At 42.8% G+C, this 14699-nt stretch overlaps 1 protein-coding gene across 1 annotated transcript; it reads right to left on the bottom strand.

Annotated features, from left to right (window-relative positions):
* Positions 1 to 1225: 1225 nt before the first annotated feature.
* Positions 1226 to 11595, bottom strand: Taf13 (TATA-box binding protein associated factor 13). Its single transcript, NM_025444.2, has 4 exons — positions 11546 to 11595; positions 10336 to 10414; positions 5081 to 5178; positions 1226 to 2287 (listed from the first exon to the last, which is right to left on the bottom strand). Exons 1-4 carry the CDS (start codon positions 11570 to 11572, stop codon positions 2117 to 2119), a joined length of 375 nt encoding a protein of 124 aa, NP_079720.1. The 5' UTR covers positions 11573 to 11595; the 3' UTR covers positions 1226 to 2116.
* Between the last annotated feature and the right edge of the window lie 3104 nt (positions 11596 to 14699).

Below are 14699 nucleotides of genomic sequence, written 5' to 3'. Positions count from 1 at the left end.
AAACAAACAAACAAAAACAAAACAAAAATAATTTTCTTCTTCTTCTTCTTTTTTTTTTTTTTTTTTTTTTTGGTTTTTGAGTCAATTCAGGGTGCACACACTTTTCTGTATAAAGTGGGTAAAAAATGCGTAGTACTCAGTACAAATTCTTTAATACACTTTTCGGAATAAAACAGGCCCTGATTAGCCACTGGTATATGCCTTTATTCCCAGCACTGGAGAGGCAAAGGCAGGTAGATCTCTATGAGTTTAAGGTCAGCCAGGTTTACATAGTGAATTCTAGGACAAACAGGGCTATGTAGAGACCCTGTATCAACTTCATCCACCCTCCCTCAAAATAGTGACAGATAATATCCCACTGCATGCTTTTTTTTTAATATTTAAAATTACATTTATTGTTTATTCTGTGTCCATGTTGGGTAGATACTCATAGCAAGGAGTATGTACAGAGCTTAGATGCCAACCCAAAGGCAGAACCCAAAGGTGGTTCTTCCTTCCACCATCTGGGTCCAAGGGATTAAACTCAAATTGCTATTCTTGGTAACAAGTCCATCTAATCAATGTGCCATCTTGTCAGCACTCAGCTGCCATTTTTCATTTTTATATAGAGTGAGGTAGCTTTAACTGCTTTTTGTACATTTTAGTTTATGTATATGAGTATTTTCTTGTGAGCATGTTGTGTACCACTTGCTTGCCTGGTGCCTGAGAAGGCCAGAAGAGGACGCTGGATCCCCTGGAACTGGAGTTAGATGGTTGTGGGGCACCATGTTGAGTGCTAGGATTGAATCTACATCCCTCTGGAAAAACAGCCAATGTTCTTAACCGCTGACCTATCTGAGCTCTGTCTCCAGCCCTTTCAACTGTTTTTTTTTTCCTCCAGCCTTTTCAACATTTTTTTAAATAAAATGATCAGTCCAGTTATGCATTAAATCTCATCATCAACTGAGGTGCAATATAAAAATAACAGAAAACAAGAGCAAAGAGCTAGGACTATCATACAGTAGTGGATGCAGTATCCTGAGAAGGGGTTAAATCACAAAATCAGCAGGATGTGATAGTGCACGCCTTTAATCCCAGCACTCGTGGGAGGCAGAGACAGATGGATCTCTGTGAGTTTGAGGCCAACCTGGTTCTAGAAAGCAAGTTCCAGGACAGCCAGGGCTGCACAGAGAAACCCTGTCTCATAAGAACCATGCACAAACAAGCAAACACAAACTCAAGTACTGATGTGTTTAATTCCTCATTCTTTATTCCTTGTATCAGTAGATTAAACAGCTAGTATTTCCCCAAGTACTGATTTAGATGTTAAAAGCACCACTAAGTTTCAGAGTAACATTCAGTAACCTCTTTAAATGCAATTATCCTTATTATAAGCTAAGCAGAATAATAATTTAATACCGTAAGTGAACTACACACAAAGCCTGAACCGCGAAAATGGTTTGCACAGCCACATACAGATTTAATCAACTCTCCGTTCTCACAATTAAAGTACTTACATTTCCGTCACTAGAGCACAGCCAGAAACACCTGGGCTGGCATCGGCTCTTTAAGCCCTGCCGTTCCCACTACTGAGGCATTTGTATTGGAAGCTTTACAGTCATCAAGGAAGACGAGGACTGCTAACACTTAGCAAATATTAGTTTCTTTTAAAAAAAGTGTTCTTTAGAAAAGAATATTAAAAACAAATGATCTATTAAGTCAAGAATTTCGTTTCTTAAAAACCCCCACAAGCCAGCTCATTCTCTTTAATAACTCCCCCACCACTGTCCTCTAAAGCCTTGAGATACACAGAGCACAGCCTCACCATTTATAAAATCAAAGGACATTCAGATTGTATGCTATGCAGCAATGGTATACAGCTTGGAACACACACGTCTACCAGAAGAATAAATACTACTTCCACCCTTTCGGGTGGAACCGCATGGTTTGCAATGCTTTAACTTAGGAGTTATTAAAGCCAGGAAGCAATTCAGATATGGTCAGATAAAGACAGGCAACGGAGGCTCCAGTTGAAGACCTCTTTCATTGCATACCGAGCTATCATGTTACTGCAGACAACAACTTCAATGTATGGCTTCCACAGAAAATACCAAAATCTCGGGAAGTACGAACGGTGTCAAGATCCATAGTTGGCTTCGTCAAAAGCTTTTCTAGCCCGTTTCAATTCTTCATTCATAGTTAGTAAGTCTTTAACTCTAGCAAACTTCCTTGGATCCTTTCGAATTAGGAAGACAATATCTTCAACTTGCACTCGACCTTGTCTTCCAATCGACATTGCCTTGTGAGTCTATGACAAGGAAACACATGAATTTTTAAAGGTTAAATATTTTTGTGTTTTAATTTGCTGTTAATCGCGCTGGTGTTTACATTTGTGAACCATCTCTCTGGTCATATCCTTATCCCTTTTATTCCTTTAGGATTTATTTATTTATTTTATGTAGGTGAGTACACTGTCTTCAGACACACCAGAAGAGGGCACTGGATCCCATTACGGATGGTTATGGCCACCATGTGTTTTTTGGGAATTGAACTCAGGACCTCTGCAAGAGCAGTCAGTGCTCTTAACCACTGAGCCACCTCTCCAGCCCTCCTTATCCTTTTTTTTTCCATACTTAGCAGCATTTTCTTTATGCTTTATAGGCTTTTTTTTTCATTAAGGACATTAAAACTACCAAAGTTAGCTGGACAGAGTGATGTACACTTTTAATCCCAGCACTTGAAAGATCGAGACAGACAGATCTCTGGGAGTTCAGGATAAGCCTTGGTCTGCACAAGTTCCAAGTCAGCCAGAATTATATAGTAAGACCCTGCCTTACTGACAGAGAGACAGACAGACAGACAGACCAGAACAACAAAACCTAGCAAATTTCTCTCTCTCTCTCTCTCTCTCTTTTTTTTTTTTTTTGGTTTTTCGAGACAGGGTTTCTCTGTGTAGCCCTGGCTGTCCTGGAACTCACTTTGTAGACCAGGCTGGCCTCGAACTCAGAAATCCGCCTGCCTCTGCCTCCCAAGTGCTGGGATTAAAGGCGTGTGCCACCACTTCCTGGCTTTAATGCAATACTTATATGGGAGAAATCAATATGTATGTATACACTTATACAGTAGAAATAGATATATATGTATAAACTGACAACACAGTTGCTTCCTGGTATGGGAAGTTTTTATTGTAGATATGAAAGACAGAACAGCCAGAGGCTAAAACCTAGCAAATTTGAAGATACTTCTGTTTTGTTGTATGATATATGTGAAGTTTTTTGGTTTGGTCTGGTTTTCTTCCAGGAGGTTGTCTTGTTAAATGTTCTGGGGATGGCTAATGAATAGGTAATAGAGAATAGGCAAATAATATCAATTAGGCTTTAGTAGGCTGGAAGGAAGGAAAGTTTATGGAGGCTAAATAGTAAGTCTGATCCTAAGACCGCTTAAGCCTTTTATATCAAAATCTATACTTGGAGATACAACGGTAATATTTTTTTTGTTGCTGCTTTTTTTTTTTTTTGAGACATGTTTTTGAGTTTCACTATATAACCTAGAACTCACTATGTAGACCAGCCTAGCCCTGAACTCAGACCAACTTGTCTCTGATTCCTGACTGTTTTTTATTGAGACAGGATCCTGGAATATAGGCTAGTCTCAAACGAGGCAATCTTCCTGCCTCTGTTACAACTTCTAGAATTAAAAGCATGTACCATTATGCTTGGCTTTGGTTTTGTTTGTTGAGACAGGGTCTTACTGTGTAGCCTAGCCTGGTCTTAAAACTGGGGTCCGCCTACCACAGCCTCCTGAATGCTGAGGAATTCTGAGCACACTGAAATGACATCTTCTCATGCCTGGCTGCTTTTTTTTTTTCTGTTTGTTTGTCTGTTGTTATGTAGCTCTGAGTAGCCTAGAACTTACTATAAAAACCAGGTTGGATTTTTTAACTTGTAGTAGATCCTCCTGTCTCTCTCTGGAATTCTGGGATTACAGGTATGAGCCACCATGTCAGGCTCTGTCATTTAATGTGGTGCTGGGGGCTGAACCCAGGGCCTCACACATTCATATTAGCATGATCTAGCATTGCTACAGCTAATGTTTTCCTTGAGCTGAGTTAAACTGGATTAAATACTTGCCACATGTGCAGGCTCTTGCACACACACCAACCAGCCTCTGCCCTGGCTGAGTAATCTTTTCACTTTTATTCTGTAGTAAGGAGATAGCCCAAAGCAAAGGGTGAGCACTCATAAGAACTAAAAACAACCAAACTCAGTAACCCCATCCCTGCTAATACAACCACACAAAGGAAAGGAAGAAAACCATAAAAGTGGCCATCCAAGATGTTAGACTGGCTGCTTTGCCAGAGGACCTGGGTTCAGTTCCCAGCACCCACAAGGCAGCTCACAGCTGTCTGTAACTCCAGTTCCAGAGGATCTGACACCCTCACACACACACACACACACACACACACACACACACACACACACACACATATATGCAGTAATTCAATGCACATGAAATAATTTTTAAAAATCTCAAAGGTATTACATGAACTGTATATACCTTTAAATAAATACTAGAAGAAAAAGATCTTAGGCTGGATGAGATTATGGGCAGTACTTTTAATTTTACTTAAGGATATTATGCTTTTACAAATAAAACTCAGGGGCTGTAGAAACATGCCAGTCCTTAAGAACATTGGGATCCTTCCAGAGAACTGGAGTTCAGTTCCCAGCACCTGCAAGGCAGCTCACAAGCATCTGTATCTCCAGGTTCAGGGACTCCAACACCCTCCTCTGGCCTCTGAGAGAACCAGACACACACACCATCCACAGACATACCTTCTAGGCAAAACACCTGCGCACACCAAGTGAAATTAGATAAATAAATAATAAATAAAACAAGCTCTGAAGCACTGGGATACATTGATGTGATATTCAGAGTAATGGCAAATAGAAACCAGGAACTTGCACAAAGCAGGCACTCTAATGGATAGCTTATTTCAAAAGTGCTAGTGTTGTCTAAAGGTTACACTTCAAATCTTCAATTAACTAACAGTTACAAAAATAACCACAACAGAGAAGTCATAGTTACAAAAGCGTCTTACCATTTCAGTGATGAACTCTATGACAAGGTCTTCGAGAATGTCCACGGACTCCGTGTAAGGATTCTGGTCGTCCCCAAACCCATACATCATACAGCGCACTGCGAGAGAGCAAGAGTGTTGCCTGACTCAGAGACTGACCAATGCCACCAGTATACTTTCCATACCAACTAGGATTAAACGCAATTAGAAACAATGGTTCAAACACAATTATAGCTGGGCATGGTACTATTTGGTTTTCAATCCCAGCAGTCAGGAATCAGAGACAAGTGGACCTGGTTTGGTCCAGGCTGGTCTATGCAGTAAGACAATGTTATTATATGCACACATACACACATATGCATATGCACACCTTTCAAGACAAAGTTTCTCTGTGTAACAGCCATGGATGGCTGTCCTGGAACTCACTCTGAAGATCAGGCTGGCCTTGAACTCACAGAAATGCACCTGCCTCTGCCTTCTGAGTGTTGGGATTAAAGGTGTGGACCACCACTGCCCAGATTAAAAAAAATTTTTTTTTAAAAGAGGAAGTTAAAAAAGATAGCAAGATGGCTCAGTGGCTAAAGACGCTTGCTGTCAGCTGGGCGGTGGTGGCGCACGCCTTTAATCCCAGCACTTGGGAGGCAGAGGCAGGCAGATTTCTGAGTTCGAGGCCAGCCTGGTCTACAGAGTGAGTTCCAGGACAGCCAGGGCTACACAGAGAAACCCTGTCTCAAAAAACAAAACAAAACAAAACAAAACGATGCTTGCTATGCAATCCTGATGACCTAATTCAAGCCCTGGAACCCACATAAAGGCAGAAGAAGAGAATCAACTTCACAGAGTTGTCCTCTGCTCCTCAATGTGCCTTGGCATGTGCACACCCACACATACACCAACAACTTTTTTCCTTTTTTTAAAGATGTATTTATTTTATATATGTTAGTTACTGTCTTCAGACATCCCAGAAGAGGGCACTGGATCCCATTACAGATGGTTGTGAGCCACCGTGTGGTTCCTAGGAATTGAACTCAGGACCTCTGGAAGAGCAGTCAGTGCTCTTAACCACTGAGCCATCTCTCCAGCCCCACCAACTACTTTTTAAAAGACAGGGTCTCACTATGTAGCCCTGGCTGAGCTGGAACTCAATAAGTAGACCATGCTAGCCTAGAACTCAGAGATCCACCTGCCTCTGCTTCCCTAGTGCTGGGGTTAAGACAAGCAGCACCATGACCAACTATAATTGTTTTTAAAGGGGTGCAGAATATACTTGTAAAAACAGAAATAAGTACATTAGCAAGTCCTTTCAGATTGTTTTAATTTTTTTTTTACAGATTTATTTACTTATTTTATGTATATGAGTACATTGTAGCTGTACAGATGGATGGTTTTGAGCCTTCATGTGGTTGTTGAGAAATGAATTTTTAGGACCTCTGTCAACCCCGCTTGCTCTGGCCCAAAGATTAAGTACACTGTAGCTGTCTTCAGACGCTCCAGAAGAGGGCATCAAATCTCATTACGGGTGGTTGTGAGCCACCATGTGGCTGCTGGGATTTGAACTCAGTACCTCCGGAAGAGCAGTCAGTGCTCTTACCAACTGAGCCATCTTGCCAGCACCATCGTTTTTACTTTTATGACTATTATCATTATCTAACTAACTACTTGGGAAGAGAGAGACTTGAGACAGTGTCTGTCAGTGTAACCCACACTGACCTCAAACTCAGAATCCTCTCACCCCAGTCTCCTGAGTATTGGGATTATAGGTATATATCACTATACCCAGCCTTAGGACAATTCCTCTTTAGAAGTAAACACTGGCCAGGCAGTGGTGGCGCAGGCCTTTAATCCCAGCACTTGGGAGGCAGAGGCAGATGGATTTCTGAGTTTGAGGCCAGCCTGATCTAGAGTGAGTTCCAGGACTACTACTCTGTGTAGCTCCAGGACTACACAGAGAAACCCTGTCTACAAACAAACAAACAAACAAAAACCCAACCAACCAACCAAACAAACAAACAAAAACTGGCAGAAGCAACAAAGAGAAGAAATGAATGGTGGGACTTGGAAGCCAGCTTGGAGTACAGTTATCCGATGGGTTCACAATGCCAAGAGACTTTAGGTCCCAACACAGAAGAAAGAAAACAACTAGAGCAGCCAAAATTCTATATATATTTCGAATTCTAGTTTTAAAACTTGTCTTTTTAAGAGATAATTTTAGACTTACAGATGAGTTTAAAAAAAAAGAAAGAGGAGAGTTCCCATATGCCCAGTATCTAGCTTCCCCTTACTTTTATATAACAAATATTCATCAAAATTAAAAAATTAACACTAGTACCTTATTCAGATTGTACTGATTTTTCTGTTCAGGTTCCTTGTTTCAACCCCATCCCCCACCAGAGCTTCACACGTGCTAGGAAGATGCTCTTACCACGGATCTACAGTGCCCAGGCCTCTTTTTCAGACTCCCATCAGACTCTACTCTGCTTACCCATTACACCTCTATAGTTTGTTCCATCCAACCTGTGGCAACTCCTTATCTCTTCCCTGTCCTTTAAGACCTCAACAAGCATCCTAGTCAGATATTGCAGATGGTCCTGTCTGCTGTTTTCTTGTGATTATACTGAGGTTAGAATGCTTTTACATGCTATTGAAAGAACACCAAAGTCAAGACACTCTCAGATCAGGGGTATATGCCAATGTATCACTGATGATGCTAACTCTGATCATTAGCTAAAGTGATATATGTTATCATTTCCCACTATGAGCTGTTTTTTCCTTAAATATTTGAGGAAGATACCCATCATTAACATTTTGATGGGCATAATTCACCTATCTCATTGGGAGTAGAAAATTTGTTATATAAGATGCACATATTTGGCCAAAGGGTTAGTAAAGCATAGACAAATGACAGGAGATCCTTTGAAACTCCATGTTACAATAAGAAAAAGAAATCTGTAGGGCTGGGCATGCGGCTCAGTCAGGAAGGTCCTATTTAGCATTCGTAGAGCCCTGGGTTAGATTCCCAGAAGTGAATAAAACTGGTTATGGTGGCACACCCCTATAATCTCAGCACTTGGGAAGTAAAGGCAGGAGGATCAGAAGTTCAAGTTCAGTGACAAAGCAGCCTAGGCTATAGGAAACCCTGTCTCAAAATCAAACAAGCTGCCCAGGGCAACAAAAACAGACACGCTAATGTGGAGAGGGGGAAGCCCAGGAGGCTTCAACTCTCCTAGAAGAACTGCAGGCAACTAAGGAATTCTGGGAAAGGGTGGAGCAGTCTTCCCAGCCTTAAGCACACCAACTGGCTGTCCAAACCAGTGGTAAGCCCTTGAAAACAGACAGAGCAAGTTGTCCTGACATACTTGGAGAGAGAGAGAGAGAGAGAGAGAGAGAGAGAGAGAAAGAGAGAGAGAGAGAATGTATGTACATATGTGTATATATACAACAACAATTAATAAAGAGCCTATGAATTTGAAAAAGCAAGGAGGAGTATATGGGAGGGTTTGGAGGGATGAAAGGGAAGGGGGGAAAATGATGTAATAATAATAATAATAATAATAATAATAATAATAATAATAATGTAGCCCAGGGAGATAGCTCAGCACATAAGGTCACCTGCTGCCAAGCCTGAAGACCTGAGTTCCATATCTGGTACCTTCTGAGTACCATCACATGGTAGAAGGAGGGAATCATGGAGTCAAGAGAAACAATAGTTTAAGGTCAACCTGGACCACACAGCAAGACCCTGTCCAAAACAAAAAACAAAAACAAAACAAACAAACAAAAAAAACCCCAGCAAAAATAGAAGAGACATGAAGATTCTATTAAGTCAGTGGGAGAAGCCTGCGAAGATTCCAAATTTTTGTCATCACAAAAGTAGAGCAGTTGAAACTGAACTAAAGGTTTGGACAAGCAGCAGGGTGAATACCATTCCTAGAGCACTTTAGTGTAAGGGTCGTTTTCATATGTCCACATAAGGAGTAAAACCACACACAAATCACGTAACTAGCATCAGTGAGACAGAATGGGAAGTGGTCAGACTTGAACGAAACTGGAAGGTACTAGTGAGGATTTCTGTTATGGTTGTAAGATACAGCCGAAGTTGCCTTCAAACTCAATGAGGAAGACCCTGAACTCAAATTCTCCCATCCCTATCTCTCCCAAGAGCTGGGATCAAAAAAGATTTAGAGAGTTAAAGGCTGATCTTGCAGTTTCTAGAATTTTTCAATCCTACTGTACTCAGGCATTTATAAATCTCTGCCGCTGTACTTCCCAAGGCTCAGCCAAGGAGCCTGGGAGAAGGGATGGAGAGTGCAGTCTCATGGGCCTTTCAGGAATTAGTATGGGCACAACAAGTGGACACCGCTCACCCTGCGCTGCCCCAAGGGCTACCTGTCTGTTTAAGGAGCACCATGGAAGGCTAGTGCACTGTCATCTCCACAGCACACTTCACCACCTTCTTGCCCTGAGCTATGCCTTAGTCCAAAGCCTCAACTTACATCATTTGAAAGGTGGACACAAGAGGGATACAACGTTCAAAATGTCAACTGGGAGCCATGGCATATGCCTGTACATCTAGAGCCAGGGAAACAGATAGGAGAGCAGAAGTTCAAGGTTCTTGCAAGGTTCTTGCAAGTTCAAGGTTATACGCATATGCATACCAAGTTTGAAATCATGCTGGGATCTAAAAACCCTGCCTCAGCTGGGTGGTGGTGGTTCACAGCTTTAATCCCAGCACCCAGGAGGCAGAGGCAGGCAGGCACATCTCTGTGAGTTCAAGACTAGCAGATCTTGATCTATTCTAAACTCCAGAAAGAGTTCTAGGACAGCCAGGGCTACACAGAAAAACCAAGCCTCAAAAAAGGAAAAGAAAAACAAAAACAAACAAAACAAAAAAACCCTGCCTCAAGGAGGAGGGCAGAGGTGATCACATTCATTATTTTATGTCACACAGAGAGAATTAGTAGACATGAGAGAGACTTATACTGACCATGGGATGCACACCTGCAATCCCAGGACTTGAGAGGCTAAAGCAGGACTACCACCAAACCAAGGCTAGCATGGGCTAAACAGTAAGCACCAGTATAGCCTTGGCTATACAGAGCCTATCTTTAAAACAAACAAACAAACAAACAAACACCAAGAATAAAAACAGGCAACCTTATAGGCAACTCTGAGAACACTGTCCCTATAAACAAACATATGCAGAACAATATACTCTGAAAAGACATGTTCAAAAGCTTTCACCACCTGTAATAAAAACACTAGAAAGTACAACTTACATTCTTTCGAGAAAAGTCTCTTTCTCTTCCCCTGGCCACCTTCCGCTCCTCCTCCAATTTCTTCATTCTCCTCCTCAAACTAGAAATTTTAAAACACGGACATGGCAAATGATTGCAGTGCACGTGATATTCCCTCGAGTCTCCTCCTGCTCGCCCTCTTTGTGGAGTGCTGTGAATTGAACCCACGAGCTCACGATGCTAAACAGATGCTTGACCACTGAGCTACACCTCCTGCACTCTTTTCATCTTTTTTTTTAAAGGCATTTATTATTTATGTGTATTGTGTGCCTACATAAATGTGCCTGCTGTTGCCCATAGAGGCCAAACTAGGTCTAATCGCTGTAGGTTGCCAGATGTGACAGCAAATGCTCCTAAGCACTAAAGCTATCTCTCTACACTTTTTTTTTTTTTTTTTTTGAGACAAAGTGGTCTCACTATGTGCCCGTGTCTGCCTGAACTCACGGAGATCCGCTTGCCTCTGCTCCTGAGTGCTGGGATTAAAGGTGTGCGCCACCACGCCCAGTGACCCTTTTTCATTTTCGAAAGTGAGAAGCTAAAGCAAACTGCACAAAACCACGAAAATTTAGCACCAAAGGGCTCATAAGCCCTAGTCCAATTCTCAAGTCGTGCAAGAAGGCTTTTATTACGGCTGCTAACAACCTTACAACCGTGCGTGTGTAAAGTTCTAACGACCTCAGGTTCTGGGTTTGGTTTTAGCCAATTTAGTTGTCACACTGCTAAGCAAGACTACTGTAAAAACCTGGTAGTTTAAAATCTACTCTCTGCTGTCATCGGAAGCAACTGATAAAGGGCTAAGAACTTTCCTTAACTGGGCTGGACTCTACCTCACAAGAAAACCGATGCCAAAGGAGAATTTGGATCCCAAGCTTCCTGTCTTTAGTTCATCGTTTCTCCGCTATCTTCACTAGTTTTGTCAGCATCTGGGCTGCTGGTTCCGCTTTAATCAGCTTTGATCTCCTATGACCCTCTAGATGTCTTAGTGTCGGGAAGATCCAGGTCAAAGAGAGACCCTTTCTACTCTTCCTTCCCGTCTTGTCCCACGCACTGACTAAGGTAAACCAAAAAAGGAAAACACCGCGGAGCCCCCGGACTCTCGGCGGGAATCCCTAAGGCACAAGCGGGTCAGACTCTGCCTCCGCTAGTGATCCGAAAGGAGTGAGGAACCAGGCTGAGACAGGCGCTCACTCACGGTGGGGTCTTCCTCCTCATCTGCCATGCTAGCTGCTCGCCAGCCTTCTGAACCCGCCCACCGGCGGCTGGCGAGTTTTATAAGATACGTACGTCACTTCCGGCCTGGCCAGCGTTGCGCAGAGAGGCGTGCGCGTTCATTCTCCTACCCAACCCCGGCCTTGGGATTGGCTGGAAGTCAGTGACGTGCTCTTACGTGTGGAATCCTGAAGGAGGAATTAAAAATTACAAAGAAGCCAGGCGTGGTATACTACGCCGGGAAATCTCTGCACTTGGCAGGCAGAGGCAAGAGGGCTTCGAGTTCGAGATCAGCTCAAGTTTCATGAGCCCATGTCTCAGAAAACATAAGTGATAAATTTGTGCATACTTACGGAGGCTCACAAATGCCTGTAAAAATAGGATGACTTTTTGCCTCTGGGGCTGATCCACTCAAGTACACAAGCCCCATGATATTATATATAGTATCTATATTATTATATAATTATATATCTACTTTCTTTTATGTAAATAGGTGTTTTGCCGGCAAGTATGTGTACCATGTGTGTGCAGCACCAAAGAAGCCAAAATAGAGCAACCGATTTCCTGGAACTAGAGATAGACGATTGTGAACCGCTATATAGGGGCTAGGAATCAAACTCAAGTCTCTTGAAAAGCAGCCAATACTCTTAACCACGGAGCAATCTTTCCTGCCTCCGTTAATACGCAATATATATATGTAGTTTGGGTTGGAAGGTTGTTTTGCGCTTTTTTTTTTTTTTTTTTTTGGTTTTTTCAAGACAGGGTATCTCTGTGTAGCCCTGGCTATCCTGGAACTCACTCTGTAGATCAGGCCGGCCTCGTTCTCAGAAATCCGCTTGCCTCTGCCTCCCAAGTGGTGGGACTAAAGGCGTGCGCCACCACTGCCCGGCCGTTTTTTGCTTCTTCTTCTTTTTTTTTTTTTTAAATTACAAAAGATGTGCTAGAGAAATGGTTCAGTCAATAAAAGCTCTAGCGGAATAAGCCTAAGGCTCAGGTTCAATCCCTGGGACCTGTATAAAAAGTGAAAGGTGAGAAGACAGAGTCTGCAAGGTTGTCCTCTGGCTTCCATACACAATAATAAGAAAATATTTTAAAATTATGAAAGAGCTAAGTGTAGTGGCACTCGCCTTTAATCCCTGCCTTGGGAGGCAGAAGCCAGAAGATCTCTTTGAGTTAGAGGCCAGCCAGGGCTACATAGTCAAAACAAGAAAACCAAAGCTCGGCAGTGGTGGTCCATGCTTTTTGTCCCAGCACTTGGGAGGCAGAGGCAGGCGGATTTCTGAGTTCAAGGCCAGCCTGGTCTACAGAGTGAGTTCTAGGACAGCCAAGGCTACACAGAGAAACCCTGTCTCGAAAAACCAAACCAAACAAACAAATAAACAAAAAGCAGAGACATTAAATATATCAGAAAGATGGCAACACAGAAAAGGTGGAAATAGGGCATAAATAAATATGTATAAATATGTATAAGTAAAAAGGAAAGGACTATAGACACTTACGCTATCAGCGTATAAACTATGAAGCATGGATAATTCAACCCTCTTAACTCAAACTCCAAAATGGAAACTGGGAAAAACAAATGAGCAGAACAGGCACAAAGCAGAGTGAACAGCCCTGTGCTTCCTCTACAAGTTTAGCGTGGACTCCGGAGTCTAGTTTAGAGTTGGAGGAAAGATGTCAAATGACAGAAAAAACATCTCATAGCCAGCCATTGCTGAGGGTGGACAGGGCTCAGAGGGCAAGGACCCACAGAAATTAACCAAAATGAGGACCTTTAGAAAACAGAGTAGCAATGGCTGACAATCATTAGCTATACTGTCATTTGCCAATTTTCTCTGGATTGAAATATCCCACACAGGAGGGAGAGAGAGGCTCATGTCTCACATATCTGGAGGACAGAAACACGTGATTTTTGAGAGCCTGACCCCAGCAACTTAAAACAGAGTCATTAACAACTCAGGGAAGGGCTGGTGAGATGGCTCAGTGGGTAAGAGCACCCGACTGCTCTTCCAAAGGTCCAGAGTTCAAATCCCAGCAACCACATGGTGGCTCACAACCATCTGCAACGAGATCTGACTCCCTCTTCTGGAGTGTCTGAAGACAGCTACAGTGTACTTACATGTAATAAATAAATCTTAAAAAAAAAAAAACAACAAAAAAAACAACTCAGGGAGTCACAGCCAGTCCAGCTCCCTGCCAGCGCATACGGAGCGGCAGGGGCGCAGGTTTTGTGCGTTATATCATCTGTGTTGCAGTGGGCTTTGCGGTGATGCAGTTGCTTTTGAGTCATCTCCATCCCTCATATGTGAGCCCTCACCCATTACTGTTAGTAATCCCAACAAAGTTACATCAGGTTACCAGGTAAGCCGTTGGTGCAGTTGTTACTTGGGTTTGTTCTTGGCTCCCTTTCTGACCTAATAGATATGTGTGCCTGCATAAGTGTGTGTGTGTATGTGTGTAAGTTGCCTCCCCAGGAAAAGTGTGCCATATCTTCCTCACAAATTCTGACAGTCCGGTTCTATGTATATGACCACACTCAGCTATTTACGTAACAGATTTTCAAGTTTTTTACATTCACTTGTTTGTTCCTTTGCTGTCTGTTGTGTGCATCTGTACATCTGTCCCGCCCGAGGTGCCTGGGTAAATGACAATTTGCAGGGATTGGTTCCTTCCTTCCACCACCTGGATTCCAGGGCTTGAACCCAGGCTGTCAACCTTGGCAGCAAGCGCCTTTACCCACGGAGCCATCTCCCAGCCCCCGAAACAAATAACTGACAAGCAACTGCCAAATATATTCAGCATCCACAAAATGACAAATAATGCAAGAGAACATTACAGTGTAGCCGGCTCATGAATTTGATGGCATATACTTTCTAAGCGCCTGTTGGGGTGGGGGAGCCTATGTCTGAGGAAGCCTCCTTGGAGTGGGCGGGGATTCAGCTAAGACGTGAGGGATGCACGGAGTGAGCTAGTAAAGAAAGAAGTGCAGTGTGCTCCAGACTGGTCTTGAGCTTTCCCTCCCCAGCCTTTGATCAAGGCTCCTTTCCCACTGGAATGTTTTTCTTCCTATTGAGAGAGGCTGCATGCTTTTCAGGCCCAGTGAACGGTCTGTTCTTTCATAAAGCCTTCTCTGACTG

The sequence above is a fragment of the Mus musculus genome, chromosome 3, assembly GCF_000001635.26.
Source record: "Mus musculus strain C57BL/6J chromosome 3, GRCm38.p6 C57BL/6J".
Taxonomy (NCBI): Eukaryota; Metazoa; Chordata; class Mammalia; order Rodentia; family Muridae; genus Mus; species Mus musculus.
The sequence above is the reverse complement of the archived record's forward strand: the minus strand, read 5'-3'. Positions and strand labels throughout refer to the sequence as shown.